The sequence below is a fragment of the Telopea speciosissima genome, chromosome 1, assembly GCF_018873765.1.
Source record: "Telopea speciosissima isolate NSW1024214 ecotype Mountain lineage chromosome 1, Tspe_v1, whole genome shotgun sequence".
NCBI lineage: Eukaryota > Viridiplantae > Streptophyta > Magnoliopsida > Proteales > Proteaceae > Telopea > Telopea speciosissima.
The window spans coordinates 503,704-527,672 of record NC_057916.1 but is presented as its reverse complement, the minus strand read 5'-3'; the positions used below and the strand labels follow the sequence as shown (position 1 = coordinate 527,672).

At 39.2% G+C, this 23,969-nt stretch overlaps 3 protein-coding genes across 4 annotated transcripts in view; all 3 read left to right on the top strand.

Annotated features, from left to right (window-relative positions):
- LOC122656440 (NAC domain-containing protein 82-like) overlaps nt 1-7,990 on the top strand; it is a 15,053-nt gene extending 7,063 nt beyond the window's left edge. The window contains exons 3-7 of one of the 2 annotated variants that reach the window (XM_043850968.1): nt 47-319; nt 6,785-7,153; nt 7,297-7,420; nt 7,701-7,762; nt 7,852-7,990. In XM_043850968.1, the coding sequence (XP_043706903.1) occupies nt 47-319; nt 6,785-7,153; nt 7,297-7,420; nt 7,701-7,741 (807 nt within the window). In that variant the 3' untranslated portion in view covers nt 7,742-7,762; nt 7,852-7,990. Of the gene's footprint in view, nt 1-46; nt 320-6,784; nt 7,154-7,296; nt 7,421-7,700; nt 7,798-7,851 lie in introns of those variants that run through there. The other variant, XM_043850962.1, reaches the window with a different exon arrangement.
- LOC122672826 (bidirectional sugar transporter SWEET1-like) lies at nt 3,278-23,969 on the top strand. Its single transcript, XM_043870324.1, has 7 exons — nt 3,278-3,307; nt 21,400-21,480; nt 21,604-21,640; nt 21,918-22,013; nt 22,261-22,540; nt 22,625-22,744; nt 23,766-23,969. Exons 2-7 carry the CDS (start codon nt 21,447-21,449, stop codon nt 23,967-23,969), a joined length of 771 nt encoding a protein of 256 aa, XP_043726259.1. The 5' UTR covers nt 3,278-3,307; nt 21,400-21,446.
- On the top strand, nt 13,333-15,247 carry LOC122672845 (putative clathrin assembly protein At1g03050). The gene is made up of 2 exons (XM_043870344.1): nt 13,333-13,975; nt 14,070-15,247. Exons 1-2 carry the CDS (start codon nt 13,333-13,335, stop codon nt 15,203-15,205), a joined length of 1,779 nt encoding a protein of 592 aa, XP_043726279.1. The 3' UTR covers nt 15,206-15,247.

Sequence of the window (23,969 nt, the reverse complement as noted above, 5' to 3'; positions counted from 1 at the left end):
TCATAACTGATCTTGAATTAACTTTTTTTGTCCATTTATGTTTCAGGATACATATGTGCTTTGTAAAATCTTTGAAAAGAGTGGCTCAGGACCAAAAAATGGTGAACAATATGGTGCACCATATAGAGAGGAGGATTGGGAGGACGATGACATGAGGAATTCCTTGGCTTCGTTCCCCAATGCTGACCCTGATTCCTCATCCCTTGCCCAGGCTGAGGAGCAGCCTCCCTTGAGAAAGGATAATGACATTGTTTCACTCTTGGAAATGTTTGACAAAGATGATGGTGCCGCGGTTTCCAACAGCAATGTTGGTAATGAGGTAAGTATTGTCATGTGGTTGATCTAGCTATGTGTTATGCATAACTGCCTTTTGATTGGATTCCTGTTATAGTTATACCTTTCACAATTTTGTATTAAGAATCCTTTGTTTTTTGGATCTGGTATTTATGTTGGACTCATTAAGGTGTTTGTTCAGATGTGGGTTTTTTTTTTTTTTTAAAAACCTTCAAATGTGTAGCTAATTATCCAAAATTGGTGGTAGGATACTAAAAGGTAGATTTGATTCTTTTGTGCCTAACCATTGTTCTAAGAGTCAAGGTTCCTATAGTTGGGTACTTCCAAGGGATTGTTATGTTATACAATCTTTGGCGAATACGATGCTAAACTTCAAAGCATGATGAGTATTTAAACCCTAATTGGAATTATTTAATTTTTAAGTGTTACATGCTTGCCTAGAATTGTGCATGTTGTTCTAAATGATGTTTGTGAGGACTGCAATTGTTCTACTTCACGACTGGCATGGTTTGAGATTTCGGACGAGATGGCTGAAATACCCTAAAATTTTTAGTTCTGTGAAAGAAAATGCATATCGACTCAGTAGACATGCAATGTTTCAACCGAAATTTTGGTATCGATTTGGCAGGTTGGTAATGTTTTGTCAAAATACTACCAACTTGTGATATAAATTCCAAAACGCGATCGAAATGGGTTGAAATTTTGACCCATTACGATGCTTTCGTGAGTTCGACCGTAAGAGGTGGGGAAAACCTAGAAAATCACAGATTTCATGATCTTTTGCCAAATCACCTACATTTGTTGGTGAAATAAGTTGTTGGGGACTGCTACAACACATCGCCATCGATGATTTGCTGGATTTGTGCAAGGGTCCAATTTGAAGGTATATACCCTTCTTCATCCCGTTGAGTATGTGAGTCAACATTGTAGTGGGTCATTCTTTGTGGACAGCATCTTCTTATACCCGGCCCCTCAACCATACATGCCGACTCCGTTACGGTGGCTCCTACATGGATCTTCACGGTAAGGTGATCTATACACTGGGTTAGGCTACCTCCAGTATATTGACGACCACTTATAGGAATGTTGTGGAGGATTTTGACCGTTTATTCTAACATAGTATGACTTGTCCAAATGTCCATCATTTGTGATACAGTCGAAGGAATGGTTGTGTCGGAACCAACAATCTGCTAGTGGTCTTAATCCTTCACGGAACTCTTAAATGGTACTAGGATGTGCAGAGGGATCCAATATGCAACACATAGTTTTTACCATATAGTGTTGTTGATAATTATGTAATACTCCCAAATATTATGTTCCCCCCCCCCCCCCCCCATTTCTAATGCATATTTAGTTGTTTTAATTGATTTCAGTATGTTCTAGTACTAGGTTATGTGTAGAATAGGTTATATTAGAGAAAGTATGTAGTAAGGTATGGCGTACACTAGAAACCTAGGGTCCGAAGCTAAACTACCATTTTACTTTTTTTTTTTTTTTTTTTCTTTTAAAAAAAGCAATAAGAAGCTGAAGGTTCAAATCTGTTTAGAGATGCTTAATTAATGTTGTCTTGAAGTTTCGGACCAAAATCTAGCCATTTGACTACTGAAATGTTCAACCGAAATACGTGATGCTTTGCACAAGCCGTTTTTCTTTAGAGCTGCTTTTGTTGGCTGAACTATCCACAACTACTTAAGCCCTATCGTCTGGCTTGGTATACCAGATTTTGGTCGAACTTCAACTGAAATATGATATATTTCGGTTTTGATTTGTAACACCCCACAAGCAGGTCATGAATATATTGTAATTTAATATGCTAAGGTATATTTATATGTACTATGGTATGTATTATATGATTGTTAAGATGTATTGACATGATACTTCGGCTTGATATTTTATGGCTTGAGAGACTTAGATGCTACGATAAACAGATTGAATCTGTGAATCATTGTAACAAGCAAGGTGAGGGAATCGTACTAGTATTTCTATATAATGTATATTGAAATGCATGAGCATGGCTTTGTGTTTTATGATGTGTAATATAGTGTATCAACATGATACAGATTATTGAAATTTTACTTGTATGCATGATTAATGAATGTGAGAGAATTGTTTATGTGTTGCTGTATGAGGTGTATTGAAGTATTTGACATGACACATTTAAATGATATGATTATGAAGTGAATGATTTGATGCTAAGTATATATTAAGGTGTTATTTGACAAGTTGTATGAGTATATGTTTGTGTACAAGAAATGTGAACAAGTGAATGAGAAATGTAAATATATATACGAGATATGTGAATGAAAGTACGAGTTATGCGAACAAGTGTATGAGATATGTGAAACAAGTGGATGAGATTGATAATAGTAGTCCTATGAGAACATGACCCTGTGAATACCATTTCTTTTCAGTAGGGGGCTATGTACTGGTTGAGGTTTCTTATGAGCTAAGGACTCAGTAAAATTCTGTATGTGGACGAGCTAAGGTTTGTTGAAATCCTGTATGTGGACGAGCTAAGGACTCGATAAAATCAACAGGATTTTGAGTATGAGCCATGTCAGTCCTCTCCTGGGTTACAGTATTGGGTAAAGAGTTGATTTATTGACATGGGGTCAGGCTAACCTCTTCTATATATTACACTATTGGTATTTCGTAATATTTGCTAAGACATGACCTAACAGTAAAACGTAGTTTTTGACTGAATAAGATTATGATAACAGAATGTAGGTTGAACTTAATCTCATAACTGAAATAAAAAAGTATTAATACTGAAACAGAATAGTAGATCCTATTTTAAGGGGGAAAAACAGAAGCAGTTTGTCTATTAGCAGCATATCACATCAAGCTGATCTGTTTCTATAAACATCGTGTCAGCAGAGAGAACCTTTGTTCCGGTACTTGTAGCAGTCCAACATTGTTAGAAAACAGAATATTGCAGGGGAGATTAGAAGAGGGATAAGGGGAGACCGATGGGGGAAAGGAGAGAGAAAAGAGAATCCAACTCAAATCAGTTTTCAAATGAAATAGTATTGCATTCCATAAATTAATCGAATTGGGGTTGGTGGGTTACAGCTCTTTAACTGAAAAAAGAACTAGGCTTCTACCTAATATGGACTTCTTGACAAGTAATACGACTAAGAGACTCCCTAAACCTGTCTTCCTGCAAGAACTGGGCCCCCCATTACTAATGAGAGCCATCTAATACAATTTTAACATAACTTCCTAAATAATAGCTTATGGCTATTACTGGTACTAAATTAATATACTAATTTTATACATCTCTTTAGATCCCCATTTTTTGCGTTTTATATTCAGCCCATTACAATTAAAATCCATGCCTCATAGGTATTAAAATTGGAGCAAATTTCGAACCAGGCCTGCATTACCGTCTCTGGGTATTATTCTGATGTTGATGAGATGTAGATCGAAGCATGAAGAAGAGAAGAGTCGGGAATTACTGTTCACGTGAACAATGTCGCAGCCCATATTGCCTTGATGAAAATCCATCTAGAAGGCCCAATTTGAAGACTAAAACAATGTTCACGTGAACAGTGTCAAAGCCAAAATTGGCCTTGTTTGGGATTGATTTTTAGATCTTGTGGGCCCATCAAGTCGAGGAAGATTCTATCTTAAGCTGTCATAGTTTAGTTTCTATTTTCAGTTTGTATTAGGTAGTTTCTAATTCTGTTCCTTGCGTGTTGGCTTAATTATAAAGCCTTAATAGTTTCTAATTTTAGTTACCTTCTATTTTAGTTTGGTTTTAGTAGTTTCCTATTTCTCTATTGACTATTTTTGGATTAGTTTCTATTCTAGAAAGTTTCTATTTTTATTGTAAGCTTGCCTAAGCTATTAATAAGCCCCCTATTGTAAGGAACAGATTTTGAAGAATAGAATTTCAAGCCATGCTAGCCATCGGTTATGGAGAATATCCTTGTTTCAACAGCTGGGATAGCTGTGGGTGAGAGACTCAAGCCATTCCCCTTTCTCCTCTTTTCCTTCCCTGCTTGATTTCCCTTACTGCTGCTGTCATTCTAAGATTGCTGCAAGAGTGAAGACCTCTGGAAGATCAGAATCAAGTCCCAATCAAGACCAGATAGTTGCATCAATTTGAAGGGACACTTTGAAAACTCTGCGGCTCTGCTTTTCTGCCCAGGTTCTGCTGCAGATTTTAGGCTGGGATATCTCCCCAACCAACCATTGAAATCAATTGATATTTGGAAGGCTGAATCACAACATCAAGGCAAGGCCTTCACTGGATCCTACTTTGGAGCCATTCCTGCTGCTGGTTTGGTCCTTATTCTCTAAGGCTCTGTATGGTAACGCTTCTGTTTTTTTTCAGTGTTTTTGGGTCCGGCACACTTTTATGTGTTTCTGTGTTTTTTGAGCGTTTCTGGGTCCTGAAATGCTGTATGGTAACCCTGAAAAATAAACATTTCTGAAGTTTAGAAGAAACAGAAATCTGTATGGGTTGCATTTAACAGAATCGTTTCTGTTGTTTACCAAAAATTACGTATTTGCCACCTACACCATGGCTTTTATACTTATGATTTTTTTAGCCAAAAATAAATAAAAAACAAACATCACAAAAAAAATATGTTGCTTTAATGTTGCAAGGAATTCACGAACACCTCCACTATAGATGCATAGAGGAGGAAATGCAAGTCCTGCAGAAGAGTTCCAGTTGGATAAGGAATAGAAGCTTCAAATTCATAGCCTCTGATAAGAAAATCAGTATATGAGCATGTAAAAGTCAACTTGGAAATGCATTAACCAAATACAGCCCAAAATAAGTGGCAAGAATGCAGAATCGGAACAGTGTTACAGTCAAATGTAGGTGTCATTAGTGTATCATGGATGGCAATTTTGAGGACAAGAAAATAAGAATGATGGTAGATGATCACACTAGCATAAGAAGAATAGTAAAAATAGAGTCACACTATAATTTCCTTTGGCTGTTTCAGGATTCAACAGCATAGAAATCCTATAGGGATATAAAATAGCTTGAAGCTTTAGAGCATGTTAGGCATTTTTATAATGAAAAAAGTACCACAGCAATTGGTGATCCAGAAGTCAAGCACTCAGATCCTTCATTATTGCAATCTCCATTTGTAGTCAGTAGATAATAGAAGTCAAGCACTCAGATCACATATCACAAACATGAGAAACACATAACACAATCCATTTGATAGGGTGGGGAATCATCATTTTACAAAGGGGGTTTTAGAAGTGAGTGGAGAAAAGGGGGGGTTTTGAGAAAATCAGAGAGCGAGAGAAAAGCAGGGCAGACAAGAAGGGATTTTTATTAGAAAAAATTTGAGAGGAAGTGCAATCAGAGAGAAGGTAAATAGAATGTAGCCTTAATCATCGTCGTAAGCCTTGAATTTGTATCTACAAGGTCCTTCCTACGAAGATGGTCAATTTTAACGTTTTTTTAACAGCATCGATGTCAACATAGGAAGTGGTATAAAGTCTAGGGGAATCCACATAAATTAAAAACTGAAACAAACAATTCCAAACTTCAGTTCATAGACCGCTTGGAACAAAGTCCTTTTGTTTTAAAATTCGTCAACAAATTCGTTTATAAGGGCATTGAAATCATCACATTGGGGATCCAAAATCTTCAGGTATTGCTTGGATCTCTCGACGATGGAGGAGGGTTTGATCGAGAAGAGACAAGAACGAAGGAAAAGAAGAGGAAGAATGAAGAGTTGCAGCCGGAGACTGGCAATGTTCACTCTCACGACGAACAGGGCAGTGCTTCTCTTCGCAATAGCAGAGGTTAATCGATATGCTCCGTTCTTGTAGGTGACGATTGTGAAGTGTGAGGACCAAAAACCCCTATTTGTAATGTTTAGATGACACTTTACAATTTAGCCCTCATTAACTTAAGGGAAACTCTTGTTTCTCCGAAAATTTGAAGAAGTGCTTCTCCCAGGTGAGAAACACCAATTTGGTGTTTTGCAAATGTGTGCTAAAAGTGTGCCAAGTGCCCGGTTCGTTTAAAAAAAACAAAAAATCGAACCGGACATACCATTCAGATTTTAGCATGTTTCTGTTCCAAAAAAACGAAAAAACACCAAAAACACTAAAAAAGATCGTTATCATACAGAGCCTAAGTTACTGATTCTGATTTTTGGTGTTCTGCTGCAACTATTGTCGATCCTATTGTACAGTGTTGCATCACTGCAGAGAAATGTGCTTTTGTTTTTAACTGATTTTTGATATGGCTAGAAGCCTAGATTTGATGTGCTTTAAATTTCAAGTATTGCATTACTTCAGAGAAATGTAAATGTGTTTTTCAATGATTTCAATCTAATATCCTTTGTCCATCTGACCATCATATCTTGAACTCTGTAATATCTATTAAAGGAAATTAAACCGAAACCTTGAGTTGCAAATGAATATATTTTCTCTGTTGTTCCCTGGACTTTGAAAGGGTAATTTGCCTGCTGAATTAATCATATTTTTTTTTTATTTGATTTACCTACAGAACTTGGATAAATCTAATGCTGATGAAAATGCTCATTTGGAGGGCTATGCGATTTATAATGGCTTGCAAGACCTTGGTTCTCCATCCGATTTGAAGACAAGTGGACTTCATTTCCATAGTAGCATGGAAACTGAATATACTCTGGATCCTAAGCTTCTGGAAAATGATGCACCTTTCCTGGAGTTAAATGATCTGGCTTACCCATTGGACTGCACTGCTGAAACTAATGTTTCGTATGCCTGCTCCAACGATTTCAATTATTTAGACGGCTTCTGTGATGCTGGTCTGCCTGCTTCTGGATTAAGCATGTCCCACCCTCTGTATCCTGAGGGAGCTCGGGTTGAAGATCAATTGCCTGCATTTCCAAAGGTAATCCATAAACCCTTGCAATGTGATTTCTGTAACATTCTTTTGTTCCTCTACCTTTCTTGCCATAATTTTTTTTTTCTCCTCTTGTTTTTATTCCATCTACATATATATTTTTGGATTTACGTCGTTGCACCTTTACCCAGGACAAAGGCTCTGATGGTGATGTAATCCATGGAAATGAAGCTGCCATGTGTAACCTTGCTGCTTGTTCAGGTAGAAAAGCAGAAGAGAGAGGAATGGAATATTTCCAGCAAGCCCCAGCAAGAGGTAGCTTTCACTATCCTCGATGCTATCATCATACCACAAGCCAAGATTGTGATTCTGTTTCTTGCTGTACTTTTGGGTCTACCTAGAGAATCAAAGGGAGGGGAAAATTGAGATGGTATTAGAGTGAAAATTTGACATTGATCTAACTACATGATTATTACGTCATTTTCTTGAAATAATTCTGTCATGCAGCCTTGTAGTTAATAATTATGGTGGCTGCAATTATAAGATTTTTAGTCATGTTTTGCTTCTCTTGATTTCTTAGTTTGTTCCTGTGTAGCCTCTGCGGTATTGGGTTCTGTGACCTCTGGTTTGTGCTGAAGGCAGCAGAGGGTGCAGCAGGTTTTTGCACTAGGTTTTATATTTTCATTAGAAAATGAAATTTCCTTGGGTATCCCTTCATTACATCATTGTTTGATGTTCCGTCCCAGGTGAACGGCAAAATGCAGCCTATTCTGGATTTCGTTTTGTGTTGGAATCTATCCCCGCTTATCCCACTTCAGCCACTGAGTATCCATCTCGTACCAATGGAGGGAAGAGATTGGAGGGTGGTCGTCTCTTATCAACATACAGTTGCTCCTCCATCCATCTAGAAGCTGAGGTGAATGTTTGGTGTGGGTGCACTAATGAAGCTTTGCTGGAAAAACCGGGGGAGTTTCCTTGCATGTGTTGTGGGTGCAATGTGTCAAGGAGGGGTCCAATAAAGTTGGTGGGTACATGTGGCAACAGCGGGTTCTTATTTCTATTTTCTGTAGGAGTGGTTTCAGCTCTGATTTGGGTCTTCATCCTCGCAGTGGGTGCCAAGTTTTGCAGGTTTGTATGGAACCTGCTTCTGTCCCGCCCATCAATTACTCTATCCCATTCAATACAATTTTTTGGGGTACTTTAACTGTATCTAAGCTCATTTCCACAAAAAAAAACTGTATCCTAGCTTGTTTGGTAAATGGAGTTAAAACTTATATGGATGTTTTGAGTGCGGGTATCCTCCGGGGTTCCCCCCCCCCCCCTCTCCCCCCCCCTCTGTTTCGTTTTGAATTATTTTCTTATTTGCGTTTAGTATTTGTATTAAGATTTAAGAGTTTTATATTTTGTAAAAACCCAGCTTATTTTGGGTTCTTGATTACTTGGTAGTAATGATAATTTGAACCAGTTTCTTTGGGAAGCTTTGATATAATTTCTGTTTTGCATGTTTTACAAAAGAAATGAACAAAGCAAATTAACATGGGAAGAGAGCACAGATCCAGTTTTGTATTACAATCTTCATGGTTTTATATTTTGATCAATTTTGTGTGTGCAAAATTTAGGTAATGCCACCTTGGGCAGATTCATTATTATCGATTTGGCCTTTTGAAAAATTCTTATCGGAATAGTATTTAGTGAAGGTTGTGACATAGCAGAAGTTGCCCTTGAGCAGTTTCTTTCTCCGCTGTTTTATTCGATATTGGTTAGTAATTTCATCATACATTCTCCATTTACCCTGAATGGTACTATTAATTTTAGGCTGTGTTTGGTGTGCATTCTTGGTCGATTTTGTATTCTCAAACGCCAAGAATGTATATCGAACGCAGCCTTCTTATTCCGTAGGTGTAGAGACTGTGATTGGACCACTTGGATCAGTAATGCACTTCCACTTCCTATTTATGAAATTGAGACTACCCTCTCTTTTGGCTATCGGACGCTACTGATGAACATGCACACCTGCTTAAGTTGCTATTTTGCAATCTCACTTGTCTTGGTTTTTCATGGCTCTATTATTCTATGTGGGTGATTCTGTTAAGGCTGAAATGTGATGTGTGAGTAATAAGGGTGGTTTTTCATAGTTCTATTTTTCCACTTGATTTGTCACGTGTTAATATTTGGTTTGCATTGAGAAGGCTCTTAACATGGGCCGTACTAAAAGAATTCACCCTAATTACAAATCCAGAAAAAAAATTGAATGAACATGGCCCTATGACCTATGTATTTCTATGTGAAAAAATATATATAAATATGATATCAAAGAATGGAAAAAAAAAATCCTCTGCAGTGTCTCAATCTTGCGTTGCCTTGCAGTTCGAGTCTGAGAGCTTGACACGGGGAAGATGTGACATCCAATGGTACCGAGCTCAAGAAGAAAAGAAAAAAAAATGGATCAATTGAGTTCACACCGTTGAATGAAGCATCTTCCACGTGCCAAGCTCTCAGGCCGAACTGCAAGACACTGCAGAGGCTTTTAATTGTCACCTAGCAGATTTCAACGGATGTGAGGGAATTCATGGATAAAGGACCCCACAACTACCGAAGTACCTATTAGTGACTTTTCAGTTTGTTCCCCTTTTTTTTTTTTTCTAATGAATATTTTGATGAAACTCACTTATCACGGCTTGTTTTTATAAGCTTACTAAAATTATCCATCTTTTCATCGTTTAATGTTGAAAAATAATGATGATATGGTAATTTTCACCATTAGATAAATAATACATATCTTGATTTACCACTTGTAATATTTCACAGTTTTATTCTACATAAATCCTATCCTGTTAGTTGGGGCAGATCCGATTCCCAATTCCGTGTTTTGAAAAACAAAAGAAGGGAGAAAGATTGGTTTGGATTTATAAACTTTACATGGTGAGCGGGTGAGCTCCGTTTAACGGAAAGGAGATCTACATGCTGCTCGCTTATATTGACATCTTACATGTCAAGTTAATATTCAATGATAAAACTAAATGTTTAATGAGGAGAGAGAGGAGAAAGACGGAGATAATTTTCCTCTTTGTTTCCATATAAAAAAAAGAGGAAAGCAAAATTTCTTGTAAAACAGGATATCCAAAACCTGCGTTAACGAATAAGGAAATTTTACACTGAAGAAAATTTTCATGTAAAATATCATTACACGAAAATTTTACAATGAAACCAATAAGGCTCTTATATAAATAAAGGAAAGGGATTTGCTCAGGTTACGTGTTACCTGCACTAGCATGGGGCTAGTGAGGGCACAGGCATCCAAGGGGAGGGCAGGGTGGTTATTTCACTGCCCCCATGTGAGGGCGTAGGGGGAACATTGCCGCTAACATTGTTTTTCCTGATCTGTTTATGTTTTTTTGTCGCATAAAAAAAAAAGGGTAGGAAAAAAGAAAGTTTTCCACAAAATATTAAAATTTGTGTTCGTTTGGTTAACTGGGTGGGAGACTGGAGAGATAACCATGCATGAAAATTTTCCCACCCCATCCCTCACAAAAATCCCACCTTTTTATTTAGGATCTTGTTGTTCTGCTAACCTCTCCATCCTCCTTGTCGACTCCTTCCTCTTTCCCCTCCTCATTGTCCTCCTGCACCGTAGCCTTCTGTCTCAATAGAGGTGACTTAAATTAATCTGAATCATTTGTAATACATGGGTCTTGAAATGGAGTGGTTAGCCACTGTGCTTTATCAGGTTCAATCCAACGGCTGGGAGGACATAGACATGTATCCCAACATCTGCCAACACTTAAGGGATGCATGTTCAAATCCTTCCTGCCCTTTGGATGGGTAGCTGGAGAGGTTTTTCTTTCTTGCTTTCCTACCCATTCCCCACAAAAAAAGAAGACGTTATTTTGGAGTTGTTCCATTGATTTTCTACACATGTAATTGGAACCCCACAAAATTATCAATCGATCGCTCAGATGAAGGAAATGAAAACCCAAAAAACCAAGAAGCAGAATTTTAGTTTCTGCTCTTTGGTTTGGCATTGGTGAAAACTTCAAGCGGCAGACCTCCCCCTCACAATCTCTTTTTCTTCGTATTATTATTTGTATTCTTCTTGACTGTGAAGAAGAAGAAGAAGAAGAAGAAGAAGAAGAAGAAGAAGCCACAGGACCGGGTCTAGCACCTAGACACATGGACTTGCCACTAAGGGGAAATGCAACGTGGCTGCTAAGTAGCAGCCACAAATAGGGGTGAAATGACAGCGCTATTGATGTCATCACGTGCACTCCATCCAGATCCTCTACTGTCGAGCTGCCTAGTAGGACCGGGTCTAGCGCGAATCGCGCAATCGGATGGCATTCTTTCTCCCTTAAAAAGGGGTAAATTTCAAGGACCCCCCCTGCATTTAGGCCTAATGCCACAATCACACCAAAAACTTTCAAAATTTCAATCTACCCCTTGATGTTTAATAGTGTAAACTTAAAACTTAAAATGTCCATTTTAACCCCCATTACTTATTTACGTAAAACTCAAAATGTCCATTTCAACTCTCTCTCTCTCTCTCTCTCTCAGCTTCGGAGGAACAAGGAGTAGGTATCAGTCATGGAAGAAACTGAGAGCAAGAGATCCAGTGGGTTATTAGAGTGTTAGAAGCCAAACAAGATTCTAGGATATACAGAATAAGCCCTCCCCTGCGCCCTGACAAGAGGGGTGCACAAAATGACTAGTGGATCCCCCTGAATCCTGGAAATGATCAGGGAAATGATGCGGCGTGTCTAGCCCAACTAGATGACGTTCTTTTGCCCTTAAAAAAAAATTTAATTTCATGAACACCCCTATATTTTGGGCAAAAGCCACACAGTGATACAAAAAAATTTCAAAATTTCAGAGACCATCCATGATATTATGAATTTATTATTATTAAGTCCACTCCGTTAAATGTTTACAGTAATTAAAGTGATGAAATCATTGGATTACCGGGGGAGAGTTAGCCGTTAATAGGTTATGAGGTGGCAGCCTAAACCTATTTCTGAGTATTCTTATAATAATTTTCCTTTCCACCTTATAGATGGCATGGCATGGCATGGCATGGCATTCTTGAGTCACCAAATGCCCTATGATTCTCTCTCTGTCCTTGCCCAAATTGCGTCCGTAAATGGCAAGGAGTGGTTCTCCCAAGAATGTGCAATTCAGAGGATGATGATCCTCTTGGGAATTTGGACTTAAAAAAGACATTTTTATTGAAATGTGGTCGTAATGAGTAACAGAACCATAGAACCGGTCAAAGAGTGACAGAAATGAGAAACTCAGTGATTTCTAAAACCTAAAATACTCACTAACCGGTAGTCTGAGGCCACATGGCTATCCTTTGATCCATTGAATTCCCGAGGTTTCATGCTAGATTGAAGGGTATTGTATGGCTTGATTGAAATGTCAAGTGATTCCTGGTTTTGGACAAAGAGAGGAGGGAAAAAAAAACAAAGAAAAAAAGAAAAAAAAGAAGAAAACGAGATTTAATTTGAGACTTGAGAAGAAGAGAGAGAGAGAGAGAGAGATGGAGGAGGAGAAGGGAGAGCTCTGCACCGAAGCTATCTTTCTTCTCTTCTTTTAGTTATTCTTTTTCTTCATTTCTTCTCTGATCAAAGTCTTTAATGGCGAAGCATGAAAGCAAATTCTGCTGATGCTGTTAATGGTTGTTGTTATTCATGTGAAGCTGCTACGATTTGTTCTTTGTGTAAGGGAGGAAAATAAACTGTAACCAACCATTGAATAGCCTTGCCTATATTCCTTTTTGAAGCAGGTGACGACACGACAATCCCTTCTACTTTATTCCTTTTTCTTCGTTTGATTAAACATGGCCAAAGTGTTGTTCAACTGCTCCAATTAGGCCACCACTTTAATTAAGAGACAATCCAATTTTTGAATGCATTATTTCTTGTTAAATCATTCTTCATTTGATATATATATTTTCATATTTTTACCAAAACAAAAAAAAAAGATATATATATATAGGGTCTGTTTGTTTCAATACGGAAATACTCGTAGAAAAATAAATTAAGGACCCAATCAATTTCTCTTGTTCATGTGTGAAAATTGAGACAATAGAGGGTGCAAATTGAGACAAGCAATAATTCTTGGTTGTCCTTCTTAATTATAATTTTCAGCGGAGGGAGTTGACGTAATTAAGCTGCTTTTACACTATTTTTTTCCCTGCAGCAAAAGAAAGAAAGAAAGAAAGAAAAAGAAAAATGGGCCCAAGCAAGATCCGTCAGGCCCTAGGGGCCGTGAAAGACAAGACAAGCATTGGGCTAGCGAAGGTGAATGGGAGCAGCACCTCCGTCTCCGAACTGGAGGTGGCCATCGTAAAGGCTACTCGACACGAAGAAAATCCAGCGGACGAGAGACACATTAGGGAGATTCTGAGCTTAACCTCTTATTCCCGTGTCTACATCAGTGCTTGCGTCAACATATTATCGAGGAGACTCAACAAGACTAAGAACTGGACCGTGGCTCTCAAAACACTCATTTTGATTCACAGACTCCTCTTGGAAGGCGACCCTGTTTATGAACAAGAAATCTTCTTCGCCACCCGCCGTGGAACTCGGCTTCTCAACATGTCTGATTTTAGAGATTGTCGATCAAACAACTCATCATGGGATTTCTCAGCTTTTGTACGTACTCTTGCTCTCTATCTCGATGAAAGACTTGAGTATCGGATGCATGGTCGACGTGGTCGCCGGAGTGGGATTGGATACGAGGATGAAGAAGAGGGATCTTGGCAACCTCCGGCGAAGACCACACCAGTTCGGGAGCAGAAGACTGACCGTATCTTTACTAGGGCTCAACACCTGCAACAGATTCTCGAGCGATTTCTAGCTTGTCGACCAACAGGTTTCTTCTCTCTCTCTCTCTCTCTCTCTGTGTTTCTTCTACTCTACACTCTACTCTTTATAGATTAGGTAATTTGATACATATATGTATATAGGTGTCGCGAAACACAACAGGGTGGTCACCGTGGCTCTCTACCCTGTAGTGAAAGAGAGCTTCCAGATATACTTCGACATTGCCGAAATCATGGGCATTTTGATCGATCGTTTCATGGAGCTCCAAGTTCCCGATTGTCTCAGAGTCCAACAGATCTTCGCCAGACTTGGGAAACAGTTTGAAGAGCTCGATTCGTTCTACAGCTGGTGCAAGCAGGTTGGGATTTGCAGGTCATCCGAGTACCCAGAGATCGAGAAAATCACTGCTAAGAAGCTCGAGGTCATGGACGAATTCATCCGAGACAAGTCGGCTCTTGCCCAGATGAAGAGAGCTAATCAACAGTCTGAACAAAAGAATAAAAACTTCTTCGTCCAAGAAGACAACAAAGAACCAGAGCCCATTGTGGTTGAAGAGGAAGAGGATATGTCAAAGATCAAAGCGCTGCCGCCACCGGAAGGTTTCCAGCAAGAAGAAGAGTTAAAAGCCAAGGCCCATAAAGAAGAAGAAGAGACCAAACAAGAACCCAACAACACCGCCACCCTAAAAGAAGCAGATCTATTGAATCTATACGACGACACGGTCACCACCGAAGAGCAGGGTGACAAGTTGGCATTAGCCTTATTCGATGGCGCCGCCGCACCATCATCTTCGTCCCAGGCTCCTCCGGCATGGGAAGCTTTCAACTCCGAAGACTCCGGGGATTGGGAAACCGCTTTGGTGCAATCGACTAGCCACCTATCGAACCAGCAGACATCTCTTGCTGGCGGTTTTGATATGTTGTTGATCGACGGCATGTATCAACAGTCCGCCGCCAATGCGGCTGCCGCAGCGGCGCAAGGTGCCTATGGAGGCACCGGAAGCGCAAGTAGCGTCGTGATGTCTGGTAAGCCAGCGATGTTGGCACTTCCAGCACCACCGGTCTCCGCCAATGGTATGCCCGCTGTGGGACTGAATGCTGATCCATTCGCTGCGAGTCTAGCGGTGGCGCCGCCCGCATTCGTGCAGATGTCGGATTTGGAGAAGAAGCAGAAGCTGTTGATGGAAGAGCAGTTACTGTGGCAACGGTATCAAAGTAATGGGATGCAAGGGCAACTCGGACTTACCAATTTACAACAAAATCCCTATCCCTATGGCTAGAACATATGGGGTTAAATGGGCACAAATGTCAAATTTGTGGGAAGGTGCGTCAGCGGATTAGTTGGGGGGGGGGGGGGGAATCAAGGGTTATTTGGTCAATTCGCAACCTGAGGGTAATTTTGTCACCTTGAAAGGCATTGATGGTGTAACTTTATGGTAGTGAGGAGTGCAGAAGTCAAACTCTAAGGGTAATTTTGTAATTTAATATTGCAAGTCTTACTTTGGTTGTGTAATTGTGTACAAATTCCACCGGAGTAAAGAGAAAAAAGAATATTTGTGTACAAAATATTGAGGAATAGAAAAGGGTGCAACAGGAATTTCCGTTTTAACTGCCTTCACCAAGCACCTCATGTTTGTCTCTTTCTTCTTCTTCTTCATATGAAATGACTTCATCCCTCTCTTATGAATTATGATACTGTTTTGTAGGGTTCTAAACGGATCGGATTCGGCTCAGATAGTGATATATCCGCATCCGCATTCGATTAGCTATCGAAAGGATTCGGATAGTGCTAAACGGTATGGATCGGATATTTTATCCGTTTACATGTAAATATAGCTTTTCGGATAGCTATAACCTATCCGTATCCGCATCCGTTTAGCTTTTGGACGGATTCGGATAGTGCTAAATGGATGCGGACACGGATACGAAAATGGATTTTGACTATTCATTTACACCCCTACTGTTTTGTCACACTTTATTGGTGTTTTTCTTTTTTATCCCACTTTCTCAAGAGAATGCTCTCTTAGATCTTTTGTGGCGCACTGCCCGTAGTGGCCTAAGCGGTGCAGACACATGGGTGCACATAATGACCGTCTTACCCCCGTTCGGGCAAGGCGCTAGGGCAGGGGTAAGGTGGTCAATATGTGTACCCATGTGTCTGTGCCACTCCGACCGCTGTGGACAACGTATCGCAAAAGATCTGGATCCCTCCCTATTCTTTCTTCTTTTTTTTTTTTTTGTGTGTTCTTATCCTAAATGTTAACTGGGACTTGGGAGGCCCCTGAGATTTTATTGATAAAAAATGTTAAAAAATACGAGGGGAGGGACATAACTTGCCTAACCCCAATCCAGGACCCCCCCCCTCCCTATTCTAAAATGGGGTAATTGCCTATATGAAAATTAATTAGGTTTGATTTTTTTTTACAGTTACTATGGATAATCTATCAGACTTGCTTTCCGTTAGGAATTATAGCACCCTAACGGCCTAATCTAGAGTAGGCTAGTAAGGTACGTACTTTTGATGAAATGTGTCTTCTACTCTTACATCTTTTAGAAGATCTCGATTTTTGCCATTTGTGTCATTTTTCAGAATAGATTATAGATCTGGAATGCATTTTAAAACAGAAAATAAGAAAAAAAAGAATCAGGTTTTTGAATACGGTCAAAACCCCCAAAAGTTATTCCAAAAATACATATCAAATACAATCTTAGAGTGCAAGGACTCATAAATGATTGATGAAGATTTTTTTTATTGGTTAAATGATTAATGATGAAGCTGAATCCACAATAAAGAAATGTTGGCGACAGCTTCATTCCCCTTCGCATATGTAATCATACACAGGTTAAGGGTGTCCATATATATGTGTGGCTCAAAGCTCAACCTTAGAGGTGTTCTAAAGGCACACAAACACTCGGAACCACAATGGTAGAGCCTTGCCCTTCAGGGCAATGTAACCTTCAATGCTATTTACTCTTATTTATACCATGACAGTGATGGATCATCAGCTTTTGATCCATTTCGCTTTGTTGAATTTCAAATGGAGGCGTAGTATAATATTCATCTCTTTCAGAAACAGAGAGAGAGAGAGAGAGAGAGAGAGAGAGAGGACAAAGTTTGATTCTTGAAGATGAAAAAACAATTTAAGAAACAATTCAAGGAGGAGGACAAAGTTTGATTCTCGAATATGAAAAAACAATATAAGAAATAATTCAAGAAGGATCCAAACACAGCAAGGCGAGGAATGACTGCCTTACCCCACATCGGAAGAGAAATATTCATTAATTCGGTTGTTATTAGTGATATACATATATCGTGGCTTCCATGAACACGCTAAAAGGCGCAGTGTGCTTTTTCCGCTTTCCTTTTCAACGATCAACGAGAGAGCCAGAGCTGGTATTTACTTTAAGATTTCAAGTATTTTTCAATATTGAAAAGAAAAAGATGTCAAAAAAGTAAATTAATCAGGTTTTCACATTTCACTCCTATGAGATATTAATTATGCAGTTTAGTGATATTAATTAAAGGGAAAAGAAGGATGCGAGGCTACAAGGTCCTGTGCCAGACTGCCAGGCATAGGAAGGGAAAAATGACCACTCTATCCCCGAGAAATGAAAATTCCTATCCTTGTTGGATGCCCCCATGTGATGGTGCAGGGGCCACATAGTCTGACATCCCTAATTTAAATCAACCTGTAGGACATTCAAAAATACTAACCTCATAGAGAACATGAGGTCCAAAGTATCATGACTAGGGAGAAGGTTTTTTTTTTTTGAAGGCGGGGTCTCATGGTCCATATAATCAAGCTATGGTTGGGTATGCCACTTTCAATCATGGTGCAAGTTGGATTGAGTGGAAATTTTGTGGACATTTAAGATCCAAGGTCCCTTATCACATGTCAAGTTTCAGTTCAGATGGAGTTGGCCATGTGATAAAATGGATCATTGAAAAATCTAGTATTTGACATGGTGCAATGGCCAACCAAGGGGATGCATGGACATACATGGGAGGGTATGATACTCCATGCGACTAGGTCAAAATTGAATTTGGGTATGAAATTTGACTGACTATATCTCTGTATCCCGAACATTGATCGACCTGATTCTTCACTCACATAAAGCCTACCTCGAAGGGCTATATTTCTCATGATATCATCTTCAACTCATGTTCAATGCATAGACTCCAATTGAGGTATAAATTGAGGCATCTGCTGAAAAGGGTTTCTAAAGCGACGATGCCCAACTTTAATTGAATTTGCATCACTTCAGGAGTGTGTTGGCTGTGTGGACAATAATGAACGGCACCATAGTCATGCCACATTGCTGAATAGAACTTGGTACTGGGGAAAGTTTTCATACACGGCTGTGTAAGCTGTGTATGTGAGAGGGTCTCTCACAAAGAGTTGGAAAAGTCATAAATCCCCACCCATTAATTAATGCCTTGAAACTCCCACCCTCTCACATACACGGTTTACACGACCGTGTATGAAAACTTTCTCCTATATATATTGCTAAAAAATAATATCAAAAAAGAAAAAAAAGAAACAAAGAGAAACAAAACCAAAAACAAAAACAGAAATAACTGGTCCTCCACCTATGGCATTGCCATCAGTAGAGGAAACCAGTTACACCTAGGAAAATATATATGTATATGTTGGATGTTATAGTTGTTTTGAACATTAGATGCAGATATTTGGGTAATAATTCCTCGATCAATTTATATGATTATACTTTCTTTTTTTTTTTCTTTATCTTTCTTTGTTTTTTCAACTATGTTTTTTATTATACTGTTCGGAATTTTCTGCCCTTTAAAATCTGTGCGTACTTTTTTTTTTTTTTTTCTTCCATCATTCCAGCTTTTTCTTACTATTCCCCATACTCTTTCACTTTTTTTAAAAACTCAATATCTTGAAGACTTCATCCATTTGAAGACTACACAACTTTTCCATTAAAAGACCCTACCGAACAACCCAATTAGATCGTTAAATCAAACTCTTCAAGACTTCAACTGATCTATAGATAAAAAACACTAAACCCATCATGGACCCCAAAAAATGTGTTTGTATTAGAATTGTTAGTGACATCAATCAAGTAAATATTCGTGGACTAAGAAAAAATCTATGACATTATTACGATGCTTTTCTTCTCACCAATTAATCTCTTTGAAATTTTTTTTTCTGCATCGTATGTGTGATATACTATCTCGGCCGACACCTAAAACCATGCTACTGGGAGTAGTATGAAATGTACTACTTCTTGCAAGGGCTTTTAACCCCCCCCCCCCCCCCCCCAAGAAAAAAAAAAAAAAAAACACTTGCAAGGGCAAACGTATGCTTTCCAAGTTGTAACACATGCCCTATCCTTGCAGTGCCCTCATATATGGGTCAAATTAATTCCTTCCCCAGTATACACTTCCCCCGCGGCCCCACCTTGAAGGTTCAACTTAGATTTTCCAAAGTGTATCCGGCTCATAATGTTTGTTCTATTTCTTTTTTTTTTTGGTTGAAATTTTCTTTTCTATTACATACACGGAAAATTATCACCTCCGGTTTGCTGACCGGCCCAGTTCCCCAGTTCCTCTAATAGGGGGATGGTGGATCCCATCGGGGCAGGGTGTTTGGGCATGGGTAGAGAGGTCATTTCAACCCCCCTTTGTTAGAGGAACTGGGGAACTGGGCCGATCAGCAAACTGGAGGTGATAAAGATCCTTACATACACACACAAGAGAGAGAGAGAGAGAGAGAGAGAGAGAGAGTTGTCCATGTTTAAGGATTCCATCTCTGGACAGGTCAATGGATAGAGTTAAGGGTGAGCACTTTGTGTGGAAATGGGCCAGTATGACCCACAACTACTCCTTAATTAAAGCAATAAATATGATTGGGACAGATACTTGATTCCTGAAGCAACGATCAATGGAGAAGGAACTAGCTATAATATGATGATGATAGAGAGAGAATTAAATAAAATATGAAAAACAAAAACAAATTCCTTTATCATCTCTCTTGTTGCATCCACAAACTCTTTTAAACTGTTGGAGCAAATTTTTTGGTAAACAAAATTTTATTGATAAGAATTGTATAGTACACATGGATTCTGAATTATTAGTTTCATGAAATCATTGAATGAAAATGGGTCAAACAATTTCATGCGTCAAGTACAGGGACCCTATTGACAAGGGAGTCAGCCGCTCTATATTCTTCCATTGGAATAAAAATGAACATATATGATTTCAAACAAAGATTCCAAATGAATTTTAACTGCCATATCCATTGGGACATTATTTGTAGAGAGTCCTTATAACGCTATAATTTGACATACCATTGATTAAGTGTGCCATTGCGGTTAGTGCTGCTTGATTGTAGAAAAATTGAAGTTCATTATGATTCATAATCGATTGAAGAGGTTCATTGCTATTAAGAATTTGTTTGGCACTTGTAATGGAAGTGTAACCGGTAGCAACAAAAAATTATTCAAAAAATGCATGAAATAGATGAATTGTGGTAACCTTAGGAGATGCTGAAACAGATGAACTTGAAGGGCATGTAACCACTGCTTAACTATGGAAGTTGATGAACATTAGCCACTGTACCAGAGAATGTGGTAGTGTAATCGCAAACCACATGTTGAGCATTTAAATGTGGTATAATGAAAAAAAATGTAACTACAGAGATCAAGTTTTCATTCAGCCACAGTGAATGGGAATCCATTCTTTGCGGGCTGGACGATGGGCACAATAGGGTATCAAAGGATATTTTAAAAATATACCAAAACTGAACCATAGGATGATAGCTGAACCTTCACGGGAAGCGAAGGACTTTGTCCTAAAACCAATGATGAATTTATGTTGTGTTTTTTTTTTTTGGTTTATTTTTTTAGGTTTTTTTCTTTTTTCAATTTATTTCAAAATTTTCTGGTTGACCAAAACACATTCTGTGTGAACATACCGAATAAACGAGAGAACATTTGATTTAAACAAAAAATAAAAAGGAAAAGTAATGGAGAGGGAGATAGATACCTAGAGAGAAAATCAAAATTCCCGTTAACAGCATTATTCATTAAATTCACCAACTTCTTCCAGAGAAAAAAACAAAAACCACCGATTGGCAATTGAGAATCTTAAATAAAGAGAGCATTAAATCTGCCAAATCTCTGCCCCCCCCAAAAAAAAAAAAAATCTGCCAAATCCGTTTGGTCATGGATTTAATTTCTCCCACCAATCTGTATCCACTATCCAGTATTCAAATTCAGTTTTTCTCCTCGGAAAAACGACGTCTGACAATGGAAAGAGAGAGGAGAAATTAGTCCATTAATTAACCCAAGCAAGCTTTGGATAAGGACGCAATCAATATCAACTGTAACATTTTTGACAGTTATTTCTTTCTTCTCCCTTCTCCAGGTCTCCCTATGTATATAAAACCCCCGAACTTGTTTGTTGAGGCATTGTAAAGCTCTGTACTCTCTCATTACTCATTTTTCATTTCTCCTCCATCTTTCTGATTTTCTCTCTATTCTTTTGCTACCGAAATGGACGTTGCGCATTTCTTGTTTGGGATTTTTGGTAGGTTCTGTTCTTCTTTTCTTTCTTCTGGGTTTCCTGTTTTGTCTCTCTGGGGTGTGGCTTTACTCCCCCTTTTCCTGTTAATAATGGCTTCTTTTTGGGTTTCTGTGTTTCTTGAATCAGGAAACGCTACTGCTTTATTTCTCTTCCTGGCTCCGACGTAAGTAACGAACACTACTTCCTCAGTTATTTATTTTATTTTATTTTTCATTCATTTCTAAAGGAGAATCCACAGCGGTTCTCGTTCTGCAATAAAGTTCAAGAATTTTCTTCTGGAGATTACTTGGTTACTGCGAAGTAATGACCAGTGGAAAGAACTCAAAAACTTCAATTCAAGATTTTGTTCAGTTTCTGTGTCCGTTTGATCTTTGCGAGTTTTAAGTTGCATTTGATCACTATGGATTATACTGATGGGTTTGTGTAAATTGTTCTTTTAGAATTACATTTCGAAGAATCATAAGGAGCAAATCGACGGAGGAGTTTTCAGGCATTCCATACGTCATGACCTTGCTCAACTGCCTCCTCTCCGCATGGTAACTCTTCAATTTCTCTGTTTTCTAATTACCATTTTACCCTCGCTCGCTCCCTCCTATGCTTGTTCTTTCCCGGATTTTATATTCCACTATAACCAAAGGGTTAGTAAAGTCATTATGCTCTGTGTCTCCCGACGGCCGGTAGTTTCCAGAGCGTGAAATTTCAGTTATGCCCCCACGGTTGCTTTTCGCCCCCTTTTCTTTTGTACTATGAGGATTTTAATTTGATTGGGTGAGGAATTGATAGGTACGGTCTGCCGTTTGTATCACCGAACAATATCCTGGTCAGCACGATCAACGGCACAGGTGCGGTGATAGAGTCAGTATACGCTTTGATCTTCATCATATATGCGCCTAAGAAGGTGAAGGCAAAGATCCTAGGGCTCTTCACCTTCGTTCTCACCGTCTTTGCTGCTATCGCCCTCGTTTCCATCGTTGCCCTCCATGGCCACACCAGGAAGCTCTTCTGTGGCCTTGCAGCCACCATCTTCTCTATCGTAATGTACGCCTCGCCTCTATCCATCATGGTAAGGACACTTCTCTTTTGATATGAGTCCAACCAGGCTTGAAATGACTATAATGACCTTGGTTTTACTACTGATGCAATACAGAGACTGGTAATCAAGACCAAGAGCGTGGAGTACATGCCCTTCTTCTTGTCTCTGTTCTGCTTCCTCTGCGGAACTTCTTGGTTCATCTTTGGCCTTCTTGGCCACGACCCTTTCGTCGCTGTGAGTATCTAATCTTTCAAGTTTGTCCTCATCCTATCCTTAAAATGACGTCTATGCCCTTTGGAAGACCGTTACGACTCTAGATCAGGGTTTTAATAATTGTTATCAGACCAATACCGATCTGGATCAGTCGCATTGGTTTGGACCGGCGATATCGGTGGAGACCAGTGGATTGATACGGACGGATAAAAATGGGGAAAAAAACTAAATTTTTATTAGAAACAGATACAAATTGGTTGGATCGGCCAATCTAATACCATTTTATTTTTTTTTTTTTTGGGGTAAAATACCAATTCCTCAAACCATGCTCTAGATTAGAAAAGGTTATAAGCAATGTATAATTGCCGGTAAGGGGTGTCAAATGCTGACCTGCACCGGTTGGCCCCACCGATTAAAGCCCGACAACGGACTGACCAGGTTCTTAAACGATCCGATGTCTGATTATTGGCCCCACCGGTTATATTAAGCATGAACACGGTTATATTTCATAGGTGCGTTATTGGTCCATAATTGGGTTCAATGAATTGACCTATAATCATTCTTTATGTAAGATAATTGGGCTATAAGCAGGCTTTATACAGAGCTAATCGTGCTATATATAAACAAATTATAAATGGTCGATCTTCGTTGGTACCGTTTGGGAGCCCATCGAGTTACTTACAACCAGGCACCGTGAACACTAAAATAATATCAGCATTGGACCGTTCCGATTGGTCCTACCGGTGCATGCCAATTTTTGATACCACTATTTGATTGTAGCCTGATGGGAGACCGGCACAGCTGATTGACCCAACATTGTTGAACCCGATTAGGCCCGTTTCGATCCATGTAACCCGTTTACACCCCCAATATTGTCAGGAAAATAATCCAAAATCCCCAATCTCAAGCTGTGATTACCCTGAGATCAATTATTATTAGTCAATAATCTGATCAACAGAATAAAAATCTGTCCACGAGTCATGAGTGATGATGTGTGGGAGTGTGAAGTGAATAATTTGGTAGATGGGTTGGGGAATGACAGGTGCCAAATGGTTTCGGGTCGGCTTTGGGGACATTACAGCTGATACTGTATGCGATATACCGGAACAACAAAAGCGGAGGAGGAGCGGCGAAGACATCGAAAACCACCACTGTTGATGAATCTGTGGAGATGGGCAACGGAAAAGCCCACCAGCAAGAGAAGCAACTTCAGCCTACAGCGCCACCTCAGGACGGCTTCGTTTAG